This window comes from Barbus barbus, assembly GCF_936440315.1.
Source record: "Barbus barbus genome assembly, chromosome: 14".
NCBI lineage: Eukaryota > Metazoa > Chordata > Actinopteri > Cypriniformes > Cyprinidae > Barbus > Barbus barbus.
This window is the reverse complement of record NC_136742.1, coordinates 14806902-14827377: the sequence shown is the minus strand read 5'-3', so window position 1 is coordinate 14827377 and position 20476 is coordinate 14806902. Positions and strand designations below refer to the sequence as shown.

Below are 20476 nucleotides of genomic sequence, written 5' to 3'. Positions count from 1 at the left end.
TCTAAATCAATTAAATAATGTTAAGAAGGAAATAAACAAATTGTATGAGGAAGAATTAGAGAAAAAAGCTACATTTGCTAGACAACGATATTCTGAAAATGGCTCAAAGGCTTTGAAGTTGTTGGCATGGAAACTAAGGAAGCAACAGGCAGAGAGTACTATATTTGAAATTACAGACCCTAAAACCAAAAAAAATTGCCACAAACAAGATATTCACAAAAATGTTGAAACTTAGTATAGAAATCTATATAGTGAAACAAATATGACTAGCTTCAAAGAAATAAATCTTTTTTTTTTTAATCACTGGACTTACATTCTATAGGCAAAGTACAAAATAAAGCCCTTATGGCAGAGATTACTAAGGAATGGTATAAGGCCTTTAACGATCAATTAATTCACATGCTTTTTGACTTTTAATTATATGCTTAAGGGAGGCGAACCACCAAGAACATAGTGAGGCAATAATTTTGATTATTCTAAAGAGGGAAAAGATAAGGAGGAGTGTAGTGCATTTAGGCCAATTTCTGTTTTAAGCATTATAAATTATATTAATCAATATTAGCTAAAAGACTGGAAGATATAATACCAGAATGAGTGGATTTAGATCAAGCGGGATTTGTGCGTGATAGGCAGACACAAGATAATATTAGGCGGGTGCTGCATGTAATTGATCATATCACCAAAGAAAATACCAGAGCAGTAGGTATTAGTTTAGATGCTGAAAAAGCATTTGACTCCGTCCGCTGGGAGTACATTTATCTGACATTTAAGAAGATTTGGCTTCAAATATGAGTTCATTAGCTGTATTAAAATTTTGTATTCTTCACCAAATGCTAGAATTGGTCACCTTACTCCTTATTGATATAAATAAATGTAACCACTGGTCTGCAGAAAGCCAAGCCCTAATCTCAGTTGAACACCTCTGGTGTGACTTTAAATGCAGACCTTGAGCTGAAAACTCATCACCAAACACCAATGATTTGTACATACACTATATGGACAAAAGTATTGGGACACCCCCTTCTTTAGAACAGAAGAAGGCACTTCCAAAACTGTGGCAACAAAGATGGAAGCATAATTCACGTATTTAAAAACTGTATTTGCATCTCTGTTGCAACAGTTTTGAAAGTGTCTAAAATGACTGTACCCATATACAAGTCATTGGTGTTTGGTGATGAGTTTTCGGCTCAAGGTCTGCATTTAAAGTCACACCAGAGGTGTTCAGATGAGATTAGGACTTGTCTTAATGCAGACCAGTCAAGTTCTTCCACACTGACTGAATCAATAATTTCTTTTTGAACCGTGTCTTATACACAGAGGCACTGTCATGTTAGAATAGAAAAGGGTTTTGTCCAAACTGTTGCTATAAAATTAGAAGTACACAATTCCCTAGAGTATCATTATATGCTTAAACATTAAGATTTGTACTCATGGGAAAAAAACCTGTTCATTAGAAGGGGGTGACCCTATACTTTTGGCAATATAGTGTAGATGCATGGATAGAGAGAGTTTGAAAATGAGAAGATAGAGTAGACGAATGAAGGGATGGATGAATTCCTTCATTCATTCGTCTACTCTAGACAGGAGAAGAATGGACGGATGTACATATAGATCTTTTTTTCACTTCATGAACTTCATGTTCTCCGCAGGAGTGATTGAGCGCTGGGAGCTGCTGCAGGCTCAAGCAGTGAGTAAAGAGCAGTCCAGCTCCAGAAACCCCCAGCAGCTGACCTCTGACCTACACGACATCACTTCCTGGCTGGATCGTGTCACCCCTGAGCTGGACAGACTGCAGAAGCCTGAGACTGCCGTCAGTGTCGAGATCTTAGAAGAGAGGGTCAAACAACTTAAAGTGAGCATCACAGCTACAGTTCTAAACTACATCTGATCTTTTATATTATTGATACAGAGACACCGGAAAGGAAAAGATATTGTCTTCACACTCTTAATTTGTTCCACATTGCACAGGAAATGCAGAAGACATTTGCTCGCTATAAGACCATGATGCTGTCTCTGAACCTGGGTGGGCAAGAGCTGCAGCAGCAAGCTACAGGAGGAGAACCTGAGCTTCAGGAGGGTCTGCGCAGCATGAATTGCCGCTGGACAGAAGCTTGTGCGGGACTAGAGGGGTGGGAGGACAGTCTACGCACTACCTTAGGACGCTGTCAGGTGAGAGATCTGTCAAACATTTATACAAAACCTCAATGGAAAGATTGACGCTGTATTGGGATCGATGCCACATGAAACTTCATCTCTCACCACTGACAATCTGCACTTGTTTAGGAGTTCCACGAGATGGTCCACTCTCAACTGCTATGGCTGGCCCATGCAGAGAGCAGACGCTACACAGTGAACATGAACGACCCTTCTGTGCAGCCCTCCATGCTTCAGGAACACAGGAACACCCTGAAGGTGAGTCAGAGAAACCCAAAGCAGAACAACATCAGCTTCTCCATCAAGACTGACCTCTAGTTTGTGGTGTTATCTGTGCGCCGAGCTTATGTTTTGCACCCCTGGGTGGCAGGATCTGGCAGAGGAGCTGCAGGGCAGACAGAAGCGAGTGAGCTCCCTGCAGGAGATCGTCTCCGAGCTGCTCCCTGAGGCTGGTGGGGAGGACAGTGCTGAAGCCCGGGAAAAACTCCACGTCATCGGCAGCAAACTAAGACTACTGTCACGTCAAGTCAACCAGGATCTCCAGACGATTGAAGAGAGATTGGTAAGAGCGTTGTGCAAAACATTCTTCATCCATTTACACCACACAAAAAATTTAAGGGAAGCTCACTTCCACTAAGTATACAACACATTTTGCATTTATACTTTTTAAAAATGCTTTACAGTATTTTTTCATTCCACCGCATGGACGAATAATTTTCATTTAAATATATAATCACTTTATGAGCACATTTTGCTAAAAAAAGGGACTGTTCATGGAAATCCCCAGATGGTTCCTATGGGATGTTCTGCGAAGCTTCATTAATTGAGGGGGCAGAGCTTAGCCTAAGGTCAATTAAAAATTTTGAACCTTGAGTATTTATCAAAACCTTGAACATTTTCACCCTCAGAAGTGCATTTAGAATAAAAATTTATACAGATTTTTTTTTTTTTTCACCACTCAAAAGTTTGGGGTCAGAAAGATTTAAATAAAAAAACACAAAGAAATGAATTATTCAGCAAGGACACATTCAATTGATAAAAGTAACAGTAAATACCTGTATGTTCTATTTTGTTCATCAAAGAATCCTGAAAAATCACAAAGGCTTCCGCAAACAATATTAAGCAGCACAACTGTTTTTAACATTGATAAATGCTTCTTGAGCAGCAAATGGCATATTATAATGATTTCTGAAAGATCATGTGACACTGAAGACTGGAGTAATGTCTGTAACAATATATTGAAATTTAAAAATATACACTATATTAAAATAGAAAAGTTATTTTAAATCGTAATATTTAACAATATTACTGTTTATACTGTATTTTGATTAAATGCAGTCTTGATGAGCATAAGAGATATATTTCAAAAACATTAAATAAATCTCACCAACCACAAAATTAAAATATTTTTTGTTTGAGAGTATTTTGCCCATTCTACCATATCAACAAATATAATTAACTAAGATAAGGCAGTTACTGTCATATGTAAGTAATATTGAAATCAAAAGTAAATAACATGCTCATAATTTAGAGTGATATGTTGTGCTGAACTCTTGTATGTCATGCGTTTGCAGGAGTCCACAATTGATGCTTCAGGAGACAGGAAATCCGCACAATGCTCTCGGTATAGTGGCACACACACAAACCATGTTTATTTTGTATTTTATTTATTTTTGTACATTAAATAGTATAGAATATTATAAATGTATATTATTAACCAAAACTGCATAAACAGTATACAAATGTATTTGTTTCAAAGGAGATAAGAGTTGATAAAAAGATCAGCAGTAAAACTTTTCCTCTTTGTTTCAGGTCAAAGCCTGACGCATCACCTCAGCGTTCGTTTTTCTATCGGGTCCTGCGAGCGGCTTTCCCTCTGCATCTCCTGTTCCTGCTGCTGTTGGTTCTGGCCTGCTTGGTCCCTCTTTCTGAAGATGACTACAGCTGCACCTTTTCCAACAATTTTGCCCGCTCCTTCCACCCCATGTTACGCTACACCAACGGTCCCCCTCCCACATGAGTCTCACACCAACTGTTCTCACGTTTAATCAACAGAGCCATTTTCATGACTCAAACATGCAAAGCACCTCACTTTTGTCCAAGCAATATTTTAACGGTTGTATTTATATAATTGATTTTTATACTATTTATTCCCCTTTGAGAGCCATACTAAGAATTTTGTTGATGTGATCTTTTTTGTTTTTTTTTGGTCACAATGCTGTAAAGAAAAATATCAATCATCGTATGAGCTTGAATGTAAATCACTGACGACTTTTAAAAATATTTCTAGATTTAATCACATCATGCACTGATTAAAGATTATAAGTTTGAAACTGGAAAAGATAGACTCTTCAGCCACAATTTGTGGTGACTTGATGGATGGCTGCTATTTTGAGATTGTGGTCTCATTTTTAATGATATTTGATGATACGTCATATTTGCAAAGCCCCACCAAAAATAATGTCAAATGCGCATGGAAACATTTTAATACACCCGTTTAAATAAGTGTTACATATGCACTGCGAGGCAGAACACAAAGATGTGTACAGAAAGTACATTTCGAAAACATTTTACAAATTAAACTTTTTTGTTCTGTTTAAAAATAAACATTGTCTACAACAAATCTGTATTACAGCTGGTCTTTAATGCTTAGTTGCCAAAAACTGTCAAATCAATATTAAAGCTTCATATCAAAATTCAAAACCGTTACAGATGGCTGCCGGCAGATACAATAACATTTATAAATAATCTGTGTGTTTATTAAAATTAAATACTTGTAACATCTGTCTTTATCTTCTAATCATTAAGGTAGGTTTGGTTTTATATCAGTTAATCCATTTACTAATTTTTGTAACTGTCATCTAGGCTATAATCACTGTAGGCACTGCAATATATATATATATATATATATAGCAATATACATGTAGATTGATTCTTATGATAGGGCTTCAGATATGTCACAGAACTATTAAAGTGCAATATCACAAGTACTTTTTTTGCTAGTTGTGGTGCATCTTACAAACATAGGTTTTCACAGTGGAATAGTAGCAATAGATTGAGCCGTCTCTAGAAAATATATAAATGCCTTGTACAAGGCTGTTATGGTGTTAAAGGGGTTTACTGGGTAGAGAGCAGGATGAAAGAAGTTTTTAAAGCACATTTTCAGTGTTTTTTCAACACGTTCCTCCGTAATCTGTTTTGTCAAAAGTATGCAAACAAAACATCCAGCTGTCCTGAATTAGGCCCTACTGCATGTGACATTCACAAGTCCTTGTTCTGACAGAAAAAAAAAGGCTCGACTCATTTCTTCTGAGCCTTTGGTCCAGAATTTAGTCTCTGATCCCATTGGATACAAACTGCTCTCATCTATGGACTGTTTTGCAAGTGAAGGGATCTGATCTGTTTGTTCTGACCGTGTTGTCAATAGTCGCTCTATCTACAGCAGATGCTGTAGTTGATGAGGGCATCAGTGTGATGCTGGTTTCTCTTTTACAAATAAAGCAAGAGTTGCAAATTTATTGTTTAGAAAGGGATAATGGTAAAGTAGAAACTACATTTCATTGTGGCGCAGATTTCATGGGAATGGGTGCATGTGGTGACGCTGTGATCTCACTGCATGTTACACTGAAATACAAAGTCGAAACAAATAGTAACCGGGTTTCAAACCACCAGCAATTGATAAGGTTTTGTAAAAATTACATTTCTTTTCTTTTTTTTTTTGCGGTTCCGGCTACATAAAACCAAACAATTGTGTTCAAAATGAGTTCTGTGAGAAAAAAAAGGATTTCACGGCAAACGCCAAATTAAAAAAAAATAAAAAATGAAAAACTGATTTTCATCTTGAGAAATCCTATTCCACTCTTTTTGCGTGGCTGTTTTGGTTGTCCATTCTCCCAAGACTATAGATCATTCTTCAGCACTGGAGAGAAAGAGCAATTTCATGTGATATTTTTTAAGCTTGTAGTTATTTTCAAATTTATGGAAGAATGTTAGCTGGCAACATCCTGTGAAATCAATGTACAAACATCATTTAAAACTCTCTATTTTTATTTATTTCAATGTCACAATGCCTGCGTTATGAAAGAAATGTCTCACCAGAAAAGGTTCAGGGTCCTAAGGTTCCTCCATGCTGAGAAGTGCAGGCGAAGGCCTCCTGGACGGCTTTGCTCTCTTTGGGAGCAGGAGCCGCTTGAGGGCCGGAGTGAGACAGACGGGAGCTGTGCATGATATGAGCGTCCAGCATCTCCAGAAGCAGGTCATACAGAGGAACCATCTTCTTCATCTTCATGCAGTGGAGGTGGTCCATGCCTTTGTTGCTACAGATAGTGGAGATACAGTCAGTGGAAGCTTTTGCACAGATCAAAATTTACAAATAGAGCCAGGCTATAAGCTAATTTGTTAGAGTATATAATACAAATGAACCTTTTGGAAAAAGTAGTTGGATACATTGCAACTATATTTCACAAAATTCCAATGTGTATATAATATAGTAATTTAAAATAAGTTTTCTATTTTAATATACTTTAAACTATAATTTATTCCTGTGATCAAAGCTGAATTTTCAGCATCATTTCTTCAGTCTTCAGTGTCACATGATCTTTCAGAAGCCAATGTTGGAAACAGTTGTGTTGCTTCATATTTTGGGGGGCTGTGAAACTTTTTCAGGTTTCTTTGTTAAATAAAAATAAAAAAACATTTGTTACAGTATACACTACTATTCAAAAAGTTTTTTTTTTTCTATCTTTTTTAAAGAAATGAATACTTTTATTCAGTAAGGATGTGTTAAATAGGTAAAAAGTGATATTAGAAAATATATATTTTTTAATTCAAAGAAAAAGGATCACAGGTTTCAAAAAAATGTTAAGCAGTACAACAGTTTCAACCGATAATAAATCAGCACATTAGAATTTACATTTACATTTAGTCATTTTGCAGACGCTTTTATCCAAAGTGACTTTTGGGGAATACATAAAGCGATTCATCTTGAAGAGGCAATCAGACAGAGGAAGTGCTCGTAACACCAAGTCTCAGGCATTGTTCAAATAAGTACAAGCTCGCAAGGGAAGGAATAAATACGTTTTTAAAGTGTTTTTTTTTTTTTTTTTTTTTTTTTGATTTTTTTAAGTTTAGGATGAAGTCAAGTAGTGTCGAAAGAGATGAGTTTTCAGTTGTTGCTTGAAGATTGACAGGGATCCGGCATTCCGGATAGGGGTGGGAAGATTATTCCACCAGCCAGGAATGGTGAACGAGAATGTTCTGGAGAGTGATTTTGAGCCTCTCTGTGATGGTACAATTTCTGAAGGATCATGTGACACTGAAGACTGGAGTAATGATGCTGAAAATTCAGCAATATGTCAGAAATAAATATTTTAAAATAAAAAATAGGAAACCAATATTAGAAATTCCAATAATATTATAATATTTCACAATATTACTGTTTTCTGTATTTTTAATCAGAGCTGTATTTTTCTGGCTCAAAAACAATGGGGTTTTTGAATTAAATAATCTCAGTTTACACAAACAGTGTGAACTGGTTAAAAAAGTGATGAAGCATTTGTGCTACACTGCCAATTTATGGGCAAATTAGCAACTGGAAAAGCTACTTTGAAAACTGCTTTTATTTTTGTAAGCACTAAGCAGCACCCCAAAAACTGAAAAAACACCACTATAGATACTTGACAATGTTTCAAATGATGTTTCAACTAGCCTACAGAAAACAATTACAATAATTTCCTGATGATCAAAATCCTTCCAACAAAAAAAATGGTGGCTAGCAGACTAGGTGTCTGAATGAACTGTAATTGTAATCCGAGTTTAATTGCTCACTGCAATTTCTATGATTGTGCATCGATAATTCTTGAGCAAAGAAATACATTTCACAGTCTTCAAACAAATTGCTGTGTATGAAGCACAAGACACATTTTCTGAGTGAAAATCCAGCATGATGTGCACTCAACAAAGTCACCTGCATCGAAAGTTCCTTATTCCAGGTTTTTATTGTCTGTACCTGAGGTGCCTTATATGGGAGAGCAGCATGAGCAGATGAGCTAGCCTGGTGGAGCGCTGCTGGAAGCTCAGGCCCGTCTTGGAGATGGCCCACACCAGAGCATCCGTCACCGAGTCCAGCATACACAGCAGCTTCGACCGGCTCTCCAGCTCCTCTCCTCCCTCCGACGATCTCAGGCACATGTCTGCAATGACGCACAAGCACAGCTTCTCAAAGATTAAAGCCATGACACGCTGACATTTACAGCTGTTTAAAATAATAGAGGGTGATACCCAAATAAGCATCCGATCTAAAGAATATCCCATTCAAAAACAACGCAACACATCTGGAGCGATACCGAGTGAGTGAAATAAGTGACACCGAGGAGACAAAGTGAAGACAGCTGTTGGGGGCTGAGAATGAAGAGATAACGCATGAGGAAAAGACAGATCAAAAGTTTAGAGGAATCAGAGCAGGAAGAAATACTAGTTCATTCAGATGATAAACACTAAGCAGGTACTGCCTGTTATACATAAGCTATGAAATGGATACTTGGGTTGAAAGCTTGGAGCAAAGGCATGTTGTCCCCGTTAAGACTTTATACAGTGTGTGAGAGTTTTTCTCTTTTTTTTAATTAATACTTTTATTCAGCGAGGACGCCAAAAAATGCTGCTCTTTTGACCATTCTATTCATCAACGAATCCTGAATTTTTTTTCTAAATAAATATTCAAACTGTTTTCAACATTGAAAATAAAACAAATGTTTCTTGGTCTGCAAATCAGTATATTAGAATGATTTCTGAAGGATCTTGTGACACTAAAGACAGCAGTAATGATGGCTTTGTCATCACAAAAATAAATTACATTTCAAAATGTATTCAAATAGAAAAGTTATTTTAAATTGTGTGTACATTAAAACAACAGAGCTTGATATTATAGATCAAATAATTTAATATTAAATTAAATACAAATTTAATGAGAAAGTAAAAAAAAAGAAAAAAAAAAGAAGAAAGTTGTTTTTAGGAATGTATTGTGAATGCATTCTATTTAATCTCCTTGCTGTCTAGGAGAAACAACTGAGATCCACTATGGTTTTTGTCTTATTGGGAAGGTAAAAGAAAATTTTGTTTTAGTAATACAAGTGGTAAAAATGCATGCACATATGATCAAACGTTTAATGAGAAGAACACTCACTAGAGTTGAGCAAGATCATAGCTTTGAGACACACGTACTCCTCTCTCTGTAACTTCAGTTCTCTGAACCTGGATGTGGCTGCCAGCAGCATATCAAAGATCTCCACAAACCCCTGCACACAGCTGCCTTCGTCCCTGACAAACACAAAAACATTTAGCAGTCTCGCAAATTAGCTTCACACCACCAGAAGCCTGGGACCAGGCCTCAATCTCAACCCTCAGTAGTCGTATTCCACACCTGGCACCTATTGAAAGTACGAATGGCGAAGTCTATATAAAGCGTCAATGGACAATCAGAGGACTAGTGCTCTCTGAGATGCTGAGAGGTGCTACAGCAGTGATGGAGACTGGGAACGGCACTAACACTTCATTAAAACTTGTTAGAACAATGATAATGTCACTTCCATTTAGCTTTAAACAAGACTTAGTCACAAATGCCACTGTACTTCATTACTATTTTTAGGTATTATTTTTGGGACTTTGTTGAATAATACTGAGTCATTAATGGCAGCTGTAGTCAAAGAGCTGGCATGTTCTGTTTTTGGCCCTTTTTTGATGTTGACAAGCAGTACACCAAGTTAATCTCAGGGATTCAGTTGGCTATGAATTCCATATCCAAAATGAAGCCAATGAAAATACAGTAAATGTCTGGCAGCATATCAGATGATGAGCATATTTACAGCCCACCCATGACTGGAACGGTTTGGAAGTGTAGCCCAGTATAAAGTCTGGAGCATCTGTAACCCTGGCCCATTTATTTTCTCACATTACAACACTGGTACACACCATGTTAGAGGGTACAAAGGGCAGCAGAATAGAGGGGGGCGTGATAATAGACAAGCCATGGCAGAATCAGTTCCTGTCTCCCCGCAGCTCTCTAATTCCCACCACACAGAGCCTCACACCTGACACATCTGCCCAAACCGCTGATTTTGTTTCACAGCTGTATTCTTAAGAAATTGTGCTATATTCTACAAACAACTGTTATGAATACACAGTTCTTTATACCAAGCTTACGCAGTGTGAGAAGACATTAAAAAAAAAAAAATTTAATTCCAGTGAAAACACAAGTGGCAAGTTAACAGTATGAATGTTTTGTTTTTCGAATGCATCTTGAGTTTCTTTTAATGCACCATTGATAGGAAAGTTGCATCACCCTGACATTTTGAATTTTATGTCCCCCCAAAAATATAAAAATTACATTCAATTCAGGAATGAAAACATGCTCATCATAGAATATATGTATCCAAGTCACTGCATTTTTTTTTATAAATTTTTTTTAAATGAAAAAATGGACACCATGTCATGGACTGATTATATTTAGGTTGGCATGCTAACTTTAAATAACCATGGCTAAATGGCTTTCTACCTCGAAGTGACCAGAGGGTTAACTAAAGTCTGTAAATCAGATTGTTACCAACATGTAATCAGTGACTTAAATCACCTGTCTCTTATACCATACTGGCACACACAACAAACAGCTGCAAAAAAAATACTGACCATCCAAAGCACATGAAAATAATAATAAAAAAAAAAATATTCAAAGCACAGAGAGATGGATGTGCCTGTTCATAAATTAGGCAATGGGAAGGATAAACAAAATGAACTGACACTAGTTACCTGCTGAGACTGAGGTCTGGGGAGAAAATGAGCTTTCCAGGGTGATTAACGGATCGCCACATCAGTCCCAGCATCAGCACCTCTAACCAGCAGCACTCCAACAAATGGACCTGGTCAAAAAAACTGAGGTCCACAAAACCTGCAGTGAGAAATAAGCACTTGTTAATAACTCCATACACATCCAAAAACAGTGTTGTACAAGACGCTCATCCCTGGATAAACTAAAATAACCCTAAAATAACTTGAAAAGAAGGGTCTGAGGGAAGGTTTGCTCATGTTCTCAGAATAAACTGAATAACTATATATAAATATCAGAATAACTGTTCATGTTCAGAATCAGAACAGGATGATTCACTAATAAAAGACTCTCCCATCTGAAAAGCCAAGTATTAATTAAAATGAAAAATCAGCCAAGAAAACAGAATACATCAAGTACATTAAAACAAATTTAGAGGATAAGGCCTCTTTACAGTTCTTTCATTGAATATTTCAGCCGGCTAAATGGTAAATCATTTTGATATACAGCATACGTGTGTGTGTGTGTGTGTGCGCGTTTTTGTGACAAATGGGGACATCAATTTGTATAATGACACAATTATGACATAGGTATTACAAGGAGAAGGTGCCTTATGAGGACATTACCTCACGTCCCCACTTTTCAAAACGCTTATAAATCATACAGAGTGAGTTTTTTTGTTTTTTTGTTGAGAAAGTAGTAATGCCCAGTTTCCTGTGAGGGCTAAGTTCAGGTGTAGGGCAATAGCACATACCGTTTGTTCAGTATAAAAAACCAGTACGTTTATGGAATGTCCCCCATTTTCACAAAAACAAAAATGCAATGTCTGTACATTAAAACAACAGAGCTTGATATCATAGATAAAATAATTTAATATTAGACAAATTTAATGAGAAAGTTAAAAAAAAATTTAGGAATGTATTGGGAATGCATTCTATTTCATCTCCTTGCTGTCTAGGAGAAACCACTGAGATCCACTATGATTTTTGTCTTATTGGGAAGGTCAAAAAAAAACGTACACATTAATTTTTTCTAATAAAAATACATTGTGTGTGTGTGTGTGTGTATGTATGTGTGCGTGTGTATTAAACATTAAGTTTAATGTTAAATCTATTTAATCCATCCACTACTAAAGTTCAATATTAAGATATTTTTGCAGTGCTAAACTATAAAGTGAATTAGCATTATTATTGAGCCACATATTCCCTGAGGAATTTCTAATGTGCTTTTTAGAATAGTGAGTTTTGATGGATGACATACAATGTTCAAATTGCTATACAGAACAAACATTTGAGTTTACGTGCTTGATGAATGAAGTGAAATTCAACTGTTGTACACCTCATGCAGCAACTTGTTAGCAACGTTTTAAAAGCACAGATAAACTGTAAAGTTAGTTTGAACCTTGGAATGATGTAATAACTGTAATTGATTCTAAATTCAGAAGATGACACATCCTTCTCAAGTAATGTTAACCACATCCCTTACTGTTCTCATAAATCGAAAAATGCTATTATAAAAACCCATTAGAAATTGCAGAGGGATTCCATAGTGAATCAGCTTTGCGGGTTTGGTCTACAAATTGAGGCTATAACTGACGAGCTCTTGTCCATGTGGATTTGCAGTTAGGCAGATGTGTGTTTTTGGAAACAGAAATGTAGTAACACATAGAACTGAATCGTTTTTTCTTATGAATTATGGTTATACATTCACCTGGGATCTTCTTGGCCCAGCCGATCATATGAACGAGCTCTTTGTCAGCCAGGTTGGTCAGTGACATCATGACGTTGGCCTCAGTGAAAGGCTTCTTCATGTCCTTCATGAGGTAAATCTCGGGTGGCTCTGCATCCATGAATCGAGCGATTAGTTCCTCAGGGCTCAACACTATGCTAACCAACTTACTCCCACCGAGGGGGCATGGGACACTTTTGATTTCTTGAGATCTCGGGCCACATGTTCTCATCCTGCCAGAGAATCGTGCCAACCGCTTCTGCTGTGCTTCTCTTTGTTGGTAGCTGCAACCCTGTTGGCGGCGTAACCCTGTGAAAAAAATACCATGTAACTGCACGATTCACTTCAACCTGATTCATGCGGGTTTAAAGGATTATATTAAAATTAGTGAATTATTATTAATATATTCATATTAAGAATGTGTTAGACAAAGAGCCAAAAAGGTTGAGAACCACTAGAACCACTAAACCAAAATTAGTTTGAACAGAAAGCAAAGCAAAAAGCTGCAAGAACATGTTTACCTGTGTATTTGATATGACATTTGATACAGAGCTCAAAACAACCAAATCAACCAATGAGATGAGAGTACATCACTTTCTCTTCTAACCTTGAAGCAAAGCTGTGAAAGTAGACTGCACTAAAACAACAATTACAAGACAGGATGAGGATAGATATAACAGTCTCCACAGCAACATAGACTTAATTCAACTAGCACAAGCCATCCAAGATTACACACAGCTCAAAAGACAACATGCAAGACCATCTGGTTCAAATATATGCATGAATTATTATAATGTCAAATCGTAAAACTTATGTATGATGAGTCATTTATCTGGGTTTTTTGGTGCTGCCTTTGACCAGCATCTATAAATAATCCTCTATTACATGATCATTAAAATGGTGACGCATATCAAAACTTCACAGCACGATAGCTGCTTAATGTTGGGACATAAATTCCAAAGACCATGGTGTTGGACAAAATTCAGCAGTAATCTGAGATGAAGTGTTTGGTAACTGTGTGGGTGTAGAAAGGGTGTTGGTAGGGAGGAATGGAAAACGAAAGAGTCCCACCACATTTCATCATTCCAACTTCATAACACTTTCGCAGACGGCAGGCCTGGCAGCTTTTACGGCGGTTCTTGTCGATGGTGCACTGGTTGGTGGCAGGGCAGATGTAGTCATTGTGTCCTGAGAAAATGAATCAGATGTTCGTTATTATCCACTGAGCAGTTGCTTAGAACATAACAAGTCAAACAAGTCTGTTACTATGTTTATGGACTGTAAAGCAGAGTGGCCTTATAGAGGCATTAAACTAGCACAGCTATCTACAACACTGGTTGTCTTGGACAATGAAAAAAAAAAATATATAGTAGTTTCAAATCATTAGAATCAATTATTCCAGAGTTAAATGACAGGATAATGTGGCTGTCAAGGCATCATTATACACTGTAGAGATGGCTAATCATGGTTAAATACATGCAAGGAAGACAAGACCATTGACAATTCAGCATGCAATCACATATTAAAGTCCAATATAAAAGTCCTATCACAAACCAGTATGCAAATGTATGATGACACCTTCACCCATCACTCTCAATTAAATTTTGAATGCTGAAAATTCAATCAACGTCAGTAGGAGATTTCAACCTTTAACCTTAAATTTTAAAGTAGGGATGGAAAGTATACCAGGATTATTTACCAATACTGTCAATTTTATTGTAATAAGCATGCTAATTTCCCCTATTTTTACATTTAGATTACCCGTCAACCAAACACACATTTTTTTTAATCTTTTAAGTTTAAAAACAATGTTAAATGTAATCTTTCAAATCTCAAAAAATGAATCTCTTTTTCATACTTTACATTATAATGCTGAAAAGCCTAAATTTGCATAAATAATTGCATAAATAAAGAATTCAAAATTAGCTTTTAGCTTTTATTTTTAAGTAATTCAGACTGCTTGAATTGAAATATCAGCCATTTATTGGTTATTGGTAATTTTTTGCTTTCAGTGTTTTATTTTTGATTAATTTTATACTAACTGAATTTTACTATCAGTCATTTATCGATTATTGCCCATAACATTAAATTGACTGATTTAAGTTTTTAGTGTTTTATTTTGTACTAATTTAGACTAACTGAATTTTAAGCTCAGCCGTTTATTGGTTATAGGTCATAACATGAAAATGATTATTGGATGATCAATATTGGTGCATCCCTAATAATAAGCATGCAACAAAATACAGGAGTAATTTCAGAGAACAATACCTTGTATACTTCTCTTGAAGAAGGCTTTGCATCCTTCACACGACCACACACCATAATGATACCCAGAGGCGTAATCGCTACAGACGGCGCAGTAGTGCATGCCAGCTTTACCTCTCAAAGGGGTAGAAGTCTGCTCTGCATCTGCTACCCTCTTTGCCAGTGGTTTGCTATAGAGGAAATTGGGCACATGGATCTGAGCCAGTATTAGGTAACTGAAATAAAACATAATTGAGTTACCACATACCAGTTTTCCTCTTCGCTGTGATCATGTGGTGTAAGTTCTGCCCAAGTCCCACTAGCTGGATGGTTTTGTTGTAGTCGAGTCTGTTGCTGATGCAATACAATTGAGGAAACGTGGCTATGAGGTGGCCAAAAGAGGGTGGGGCTTAGCGACTGCCGCACTGATGGGCAGTCGGACAGAGGTGGTGCACCGTAACCCAGCAGAGCGGGACTGTAGAAGGGCAGGGTGGTGAAGTCATGGCCGAGGTCTGTGTAGGGTGATGAGATACAGATGGGGTGGCTCTCCACCGGCAGGGATGGAGAGGAGGAGTTAAAGACAGGAGAGAGCACATGACCTCCCACCCTGCTGGAGTCCACTTCCTGCAGCTGAAGTAGAGGACCGTCTCCCTCAGGATACTCGGACATGGTGAAGGCGGACGGGTTCAGTGCTGTCATTTCATCAACAGGGAGCTGTTGATGTAAGTCATGTTGAACTCCTCAGTCATCGATACTGAAACCTGATGCAGCCTAATGTACAATCGACAGGAAGCCTTTCGTTTACAGTGGAAAACTAACAGGAAAAAACCGCAAATATTATTCATTCTGTATCTCTTCTAGCGAGCAGTTATAAGCAACTCTCTTGAGGAAAAGCACCAGCAACTTTTAAACGAATGGCCAAATATGATATAATCAGTCTAGAAAGCATTTTCCAACTTCAAGTGAATTTATAAGATGTCAAGGTCTGTGGTGGTCAAAACTTTTTGAATACGTTTAAATATCTGTATTATATATAATCACATTATTTTTCTTTCACATACAGTGTAAACTAGTTTTTAATCAAAAAATGTTGTATTTTGTGAAGTTAGCTATATTTAGGGGTCCTTGGAATCAATAAGCTTCTGCTCTGGAAGATTTAGGTTCATATATGTTGCCACTGTTTACTCAATAGTTAGGTGAATACCTTTCATGCCATAACCTTTACTATATTGTATATTTTAGCAGAGCCATAATGCAGTATTTATCAATCAGACTGGAACTGTCTTATCAACACTTCAGTTGAAGTTTGGAATCAAAGTAAATTTTTAAAAATATTTTTGAAGCTCTCCAGAAATAGAGCTAAAACAGCAATATTGTAAAATATGAAAACAATTTACATTAATGTTTTCTGATGTAATATACTAAAGTATATATATATATTCATGTCATTTATTCCTGTGATGGAAAAGTTGAATTTTCATCTGCATTTAGTGTCACGTGATCCTTCAGAAATCATTCCGATATAATGATTTGGTGCTAAGATAGCGCTTAATATTTTTTGTGAAAACCATTATACACAGTCAATAAATGTCTTGATTGTCACTTTTGATCAATTTAATGCATCCTTAATTAAAGTCTTTACTTTTGGAAAAATACTGAGCCCAAACTGTTTGATTCAACTAGAAAAAACAAGTATCCTTATGTTTATAATTACTGGCAAGTCATTCAAAGTGCAGGCTGGGTGAAAAGATTGAATTGGGGAGGACTAAATATTTTCACAAAAAATAAAAATGATTTCAATCAAACCCCACTTAATATATATTTTTCTAATTACTTTTATTCTTTAACAAATTCATGTAAAATGTGTTAATAATGATCTTTATACACAGTACACTTCCTTTACGTTTGAATTCATTTGGCAAATGCTTTATTTAACGTGACTTACATTGCATTCAAGTTATAGATTTTCATTCCTGGATTAAACCCATGGCCTTGACATTGCTAACACCATGCTCTAGAGAAATTCTCATAAAGCTAGTCTCACTACAATTTAATAGCAGATATTTGTTTGAATGTATTAGCTTGGGGACACTGAAAAACAGCTGCGTGTCTTGCATATCTGCCTATTTTAGGTCAGTTTAATAAACTTTCAGCCTGTTGCATACGACTCAGTGATGGTATGAAAATAAGTTGCTTTCGAAAAGGCCTCAGGAACATTTACATTTCTCTTACACGGAATATCCATAAAAATGAATGAAGACACATTTTTATTTCTCTCAGCTGTTTGCAGTGCTGTCTAATGGCATGATAGTTCTTAGAAGTCTGTGAAAGTGAATCTTACCTACACAGTGTCCAAGACTGTACTTGCGAGAGAGGCAGTTAGCCACACTATCTCTCCGGACTGCCAACGGTGAGTCAGCTGAGGACTTTTGAACCCTTGTTTTAGTGCAGACAGGCAACTGGCCAAAACATACCCTGCACTGAGCACAAGCACCTGCAAAATGACAGAAAGAGAAAAGTATGATACTATGTTGTGAACTGCAAACATGTTATTTCATAGAAAATGGTAAAATAATTATTTTACATGTACTATTTTCATAAATAACTAACATATTATTTGTTGTTGTTATTATTCTTATTATATGAATGATTTGTTTTACATTTTTTGTTATTTAATGTTTATCAAATTATTTTGGTATCATCATGCTATTTTGTCTTTGTACGTATGACCCTGTGCACTGTCTATAGACAAGTATTGGCCCTGTTTTATGGACAGTCCACTTACAATAAACTGTGATTGTAATATGTACAGGCAGCAATATGCCATGGGGTAACACTGGAAACACTGTATTTAATGGTGAATTTCTGGAATTCACAGTTGCCGTTTGTTAGTGTAAATTTGATGTAAAATGCTAAATATGCATTTAGAATGCAACTTCATATCAATTACAGAAATGTCACTATGTGGATGACCTTTTCACCAGCTGTAGAGGTTGGACAAACACCTCCAGTAAAATCATCTATTCACTCCCACCATTCTGATAATGGGAAAACTATTCTTCCCATTAAAAGCCCAGTAACCTCACACCTTCTAATTCCTATAATTCTTCTGAGAGGAGGCTAAAAAAGATGAAGATAGAACAGTGGACAGAGAGGAGGAGGAAACTTGGAAAGCTGAAGCTGCCTGCATCAACTCTCAACTCCTGACAACCAGTCTGGCATGATGTGTGCTCTTGAGGCAAAAGCTGGCCAGCAGTGCATACCAAAAACAAAAGCCCAAGGCCGCGGTGTGATCTCCCCTCTCACTCCCTTCTCTGGCGGAAAACGGATAAGGGAGACAAGGAGCAACGGAAACCATGCCCTGTGCAGGAGTTGTGGGAACAAGGGAGTAGACCACCGTTGAGCGTGATGCAAACCCTTAAGACTATGAACCTTCTAATAATATAGTGCATGTTAAAATGCAGTGCTACAATATAAGTCTTCCTGTAGTTTAAACAGCAGAACGCTGTGTTAACAACGGCAGGCCGTAGGTTTGATTCCCAGGGAGTGCAAGAACTCATTGCCATTTGGATAAAATCATCTACCAAATACATAAATGGTAAATACAGCATTTTATATTTAAGACTGTTTTATGCAGAATGACATGCATTTCACTTCATCTACATTACCATAAGGTAGATCTACATTTATCAGACCACAGTCACTGCGCAAAATGATGCTGCAGGAGCTCATTTTTTATGTACTCCTTATTTCTTCAGTGAATGCTACGAACTATTATCGTACTTCCTGGAAATCTTACCAGTATGGATTACTGTACTTAGACTTATATTTCCGCCACACATTAAAAACTACACGTAACAGCTGCTGACCTGCACACCAGGTACATAACTGATTTGTATTACTGTACAACAGCAGTTTTGTAAGAACATTGCAAGAGCTGATACAAATGTAAAAACTGTAACTTGAATGCAATGTAAGTCGCTTTGGATAAAAGCGTCTGCTAAATGCATAAATGTAAATGTAAATGTAAATGTCACCCCTTGCTGAAGATACAACAAGGCCACTTACTTTACTGACACCATTTTACCGACTTCTGGAACAAATGTACAAGTAATTTATATATATTAATTTGACTGATAACGTTTCTCTCTCATCCCCCAACAGCAGGTCTGCATTAATGCGGCCCATTCATTGAACCATAAATAAACTATTGTATATGATTTCTAGCAGTTTTCTGTGTTGTTCCGTCATGTTTGTCTCATTCGCTTAAAATAAGTGTTATTTTCTATTAAATGGTTATAAACATAGGCCTACATTATATGCAACTATGATCACTGAGAGTAGTTTTATTATTTTCATGAAAAACAAAATGTACTGAAAATAATAATAAATGTACTGACAGGTTATTCAGATGAAAGACTAATTATCTTCGAGTCAGTAATTCTAATAGGCTATGAATATTTATCACAGTTGAGGACAACAGTTAAAATAGTAACGTTTTTGTTCACCAACTGTAATATGTAGCCCACGTACATGTAATAATATTGTGATGTAATATTCAAAACCAAACATAGCTTACTTGCTGAGTAAAATAACTTTGAAATAGAAAAATAAATGACATAATCATCATCACTACTGTTTTATAATAAGTGGTTTGCTAAAACACTTTCAATGAGAAGAAAAATATCAGTATCAACGCTTGGTTCTCAGAGGGTTAAAACGTTCATCCTCATGGCTCGTAGTGCCGCTTAAAAGCGAATTAATAAAATCTTCTGCGTTCTTTCATTAATTAACCCGCTTGCGTCATTTTATAGTGAACACTGCACGCGTACTGTGAGTAAACACACGCGCTGAAGGAAACAATGCGATTGATAAAGGACGAAAGTTTACCCGCATAACTACAAACGGGAGATGCAAGACACTGAACCTACCTGTTGCAATCGATGTTTAGTTGATCAACAGATGGTCCACTGTAAGGCTTGATTTCTGAGTCGATAAGAATCCCAAAAGCTTGATTTGATTGCTGTTAAAATTTGTGTAATGGGGAAATGGCCAGTATTTGATGAGCTGTCGGGATACATGTTAAAGTGTGCTCTGCTCCGTCTGTCACTGAACGCTCATACTTATTTAAGAGTCTGTACGTCACTGACCACACCCGCCTGAATCACCTCCTCCTCCTGACCCGACATCTGCTGTTCACTGTGTACTCCGTAGGCTACTAACCTGATCATTGTTCGGTTGCACTCAACAGCTGGATCATTCCTGTTATGCAATATTTTTTTAGAAAAAAAGATAAAAAAAAAAGAAGAAATAATGCTTGTCAAATCACTTAAAGAAAGTAGGCTACTTATCAGTCTTTTAGAAATATGTTTTGGTCAAACGCAGGCAATGAAACTTAATTAACTATACATTGATTATTTATTCAATGAAAAAAAAAAAAAGAATGGCATTTTTACAATTTGTACTTTTATCAAACTGCACAGAATGTAGCTACAAACAAATAGCACAGATGGATAGATAGATAGATAGATAGAT

At 36.7% G+C, this 20476-nt stretch overlaps 3 protein-coding genes across 7 annotated transcripts in view; 2 read left to right on the top strand and 1 right to left on the bottom strand.

Annotated features, from left to right (window-relative positions):
• LOC306880355 (nesprin-2-like) overlaps window positions 1-4772 on the top strand; it is a 100603-nt gene extending 95831 nt beyond the window's left edge. The window contains exons 96-101 of the mRNA XM_079433851.1: window positions 1650-1852; window positions 1969-2169; window positions 2284-2412; window positions 2525-2716; window positions 3729-3778; window positions 3967-4772. Coding sequence (XP_079289977.1) covers window positions 1650-1852; window positions 1969-2169; window positions 2284-2412; window positions 2525-2716; window positions 3729-3778; window positions 3967-4174 — 983 coding nt within the window. The 3' untranslated portion in view covers window positions 4175-4772. The remainder of the gene's footprint in view (window positions 1-1649; window positions 1853-1968; window positions 2170-2283; window positions 2413-2524; window positions 2717-3728; window positions 3779-3966) is intronic.
• Window positions 1-20476, top strand: part of LOC306880185 (creatine kinase B-type-like) — a 985569-nt gene that overhangs the window by 556565 nt on the left and 408528 nt on the right. The gene's annotated exons all lie outside the window — the stretch shown is intronic.
• Window positions 4623-20062, bottom strand: LOC306880459 (estrogen receptor beta-1-like). 5 transcript variants are annotated; one of them, XM_079433973.1, is made up of 11 exons: window positions 19873-20062; window positions 17283-17435; window positions 15210-15712; window positions 14966-15132; window positions 13769-13885; window positions 12680-13006; window positions 10954-11092; window positions 9335-9468; window positions 8162-8345; window positions 6250-6470; window positions 4623-6158 (listed from the first exon to the last, which is right to left on the bottom strand). In XM_079433973.1, exons 3-10 carry the CDS (start codon window positions 15638-15640, stop codon window positions 6260-6262), a joined length of 1710 nt encoding a protein of 569 aa, XP_079290099.1. In that variant the 5' UTR covers window positions 15641-15712; window positions 17283-17435; window positions 19873-20062; the 3' UTR covers window positions 4623-6158; window positions 6250-6259. The 5 variants fall into 5 exon arrangements, 4 of the variants coding, with proteins under 4 accessions (XP_079290099.1, XP_079290100.1, XP_079290101.1 ...); XM_079433974.1 differs by having other exon boundaries at window positions 4623-6073; XM_079433975.1 differs by having other exon boundaries at window positions 15210-15655.

What these genes read in the sequence shown, in the direction of transcription:
- LOC306880459 (XM_079433973.1), bottom strand. Translation starts at nt 15,640, where the DNA reads ATGACAGCACTGAACCCGTCCGCCTTCACCATGTCCGAGTATCCTGAG. An exon ending in AGTTGGAATGATGAAATGTG is followed by an intron (nt 13,007 to 13,768) that starts GTGGGACTCTTT and finishes TTTTTTTCACAG; the next exon opens with GGTTACGCCGCCAACAGGGT. An exon ending in TCCCATATAAGGCACCTCAG is followed by an intron (nt 6,471 to 8,161) that starts GTACAGACAATA and finishes CACTATCTGTAG; the next exon opens with CAACAAAGGCATGGACCACC.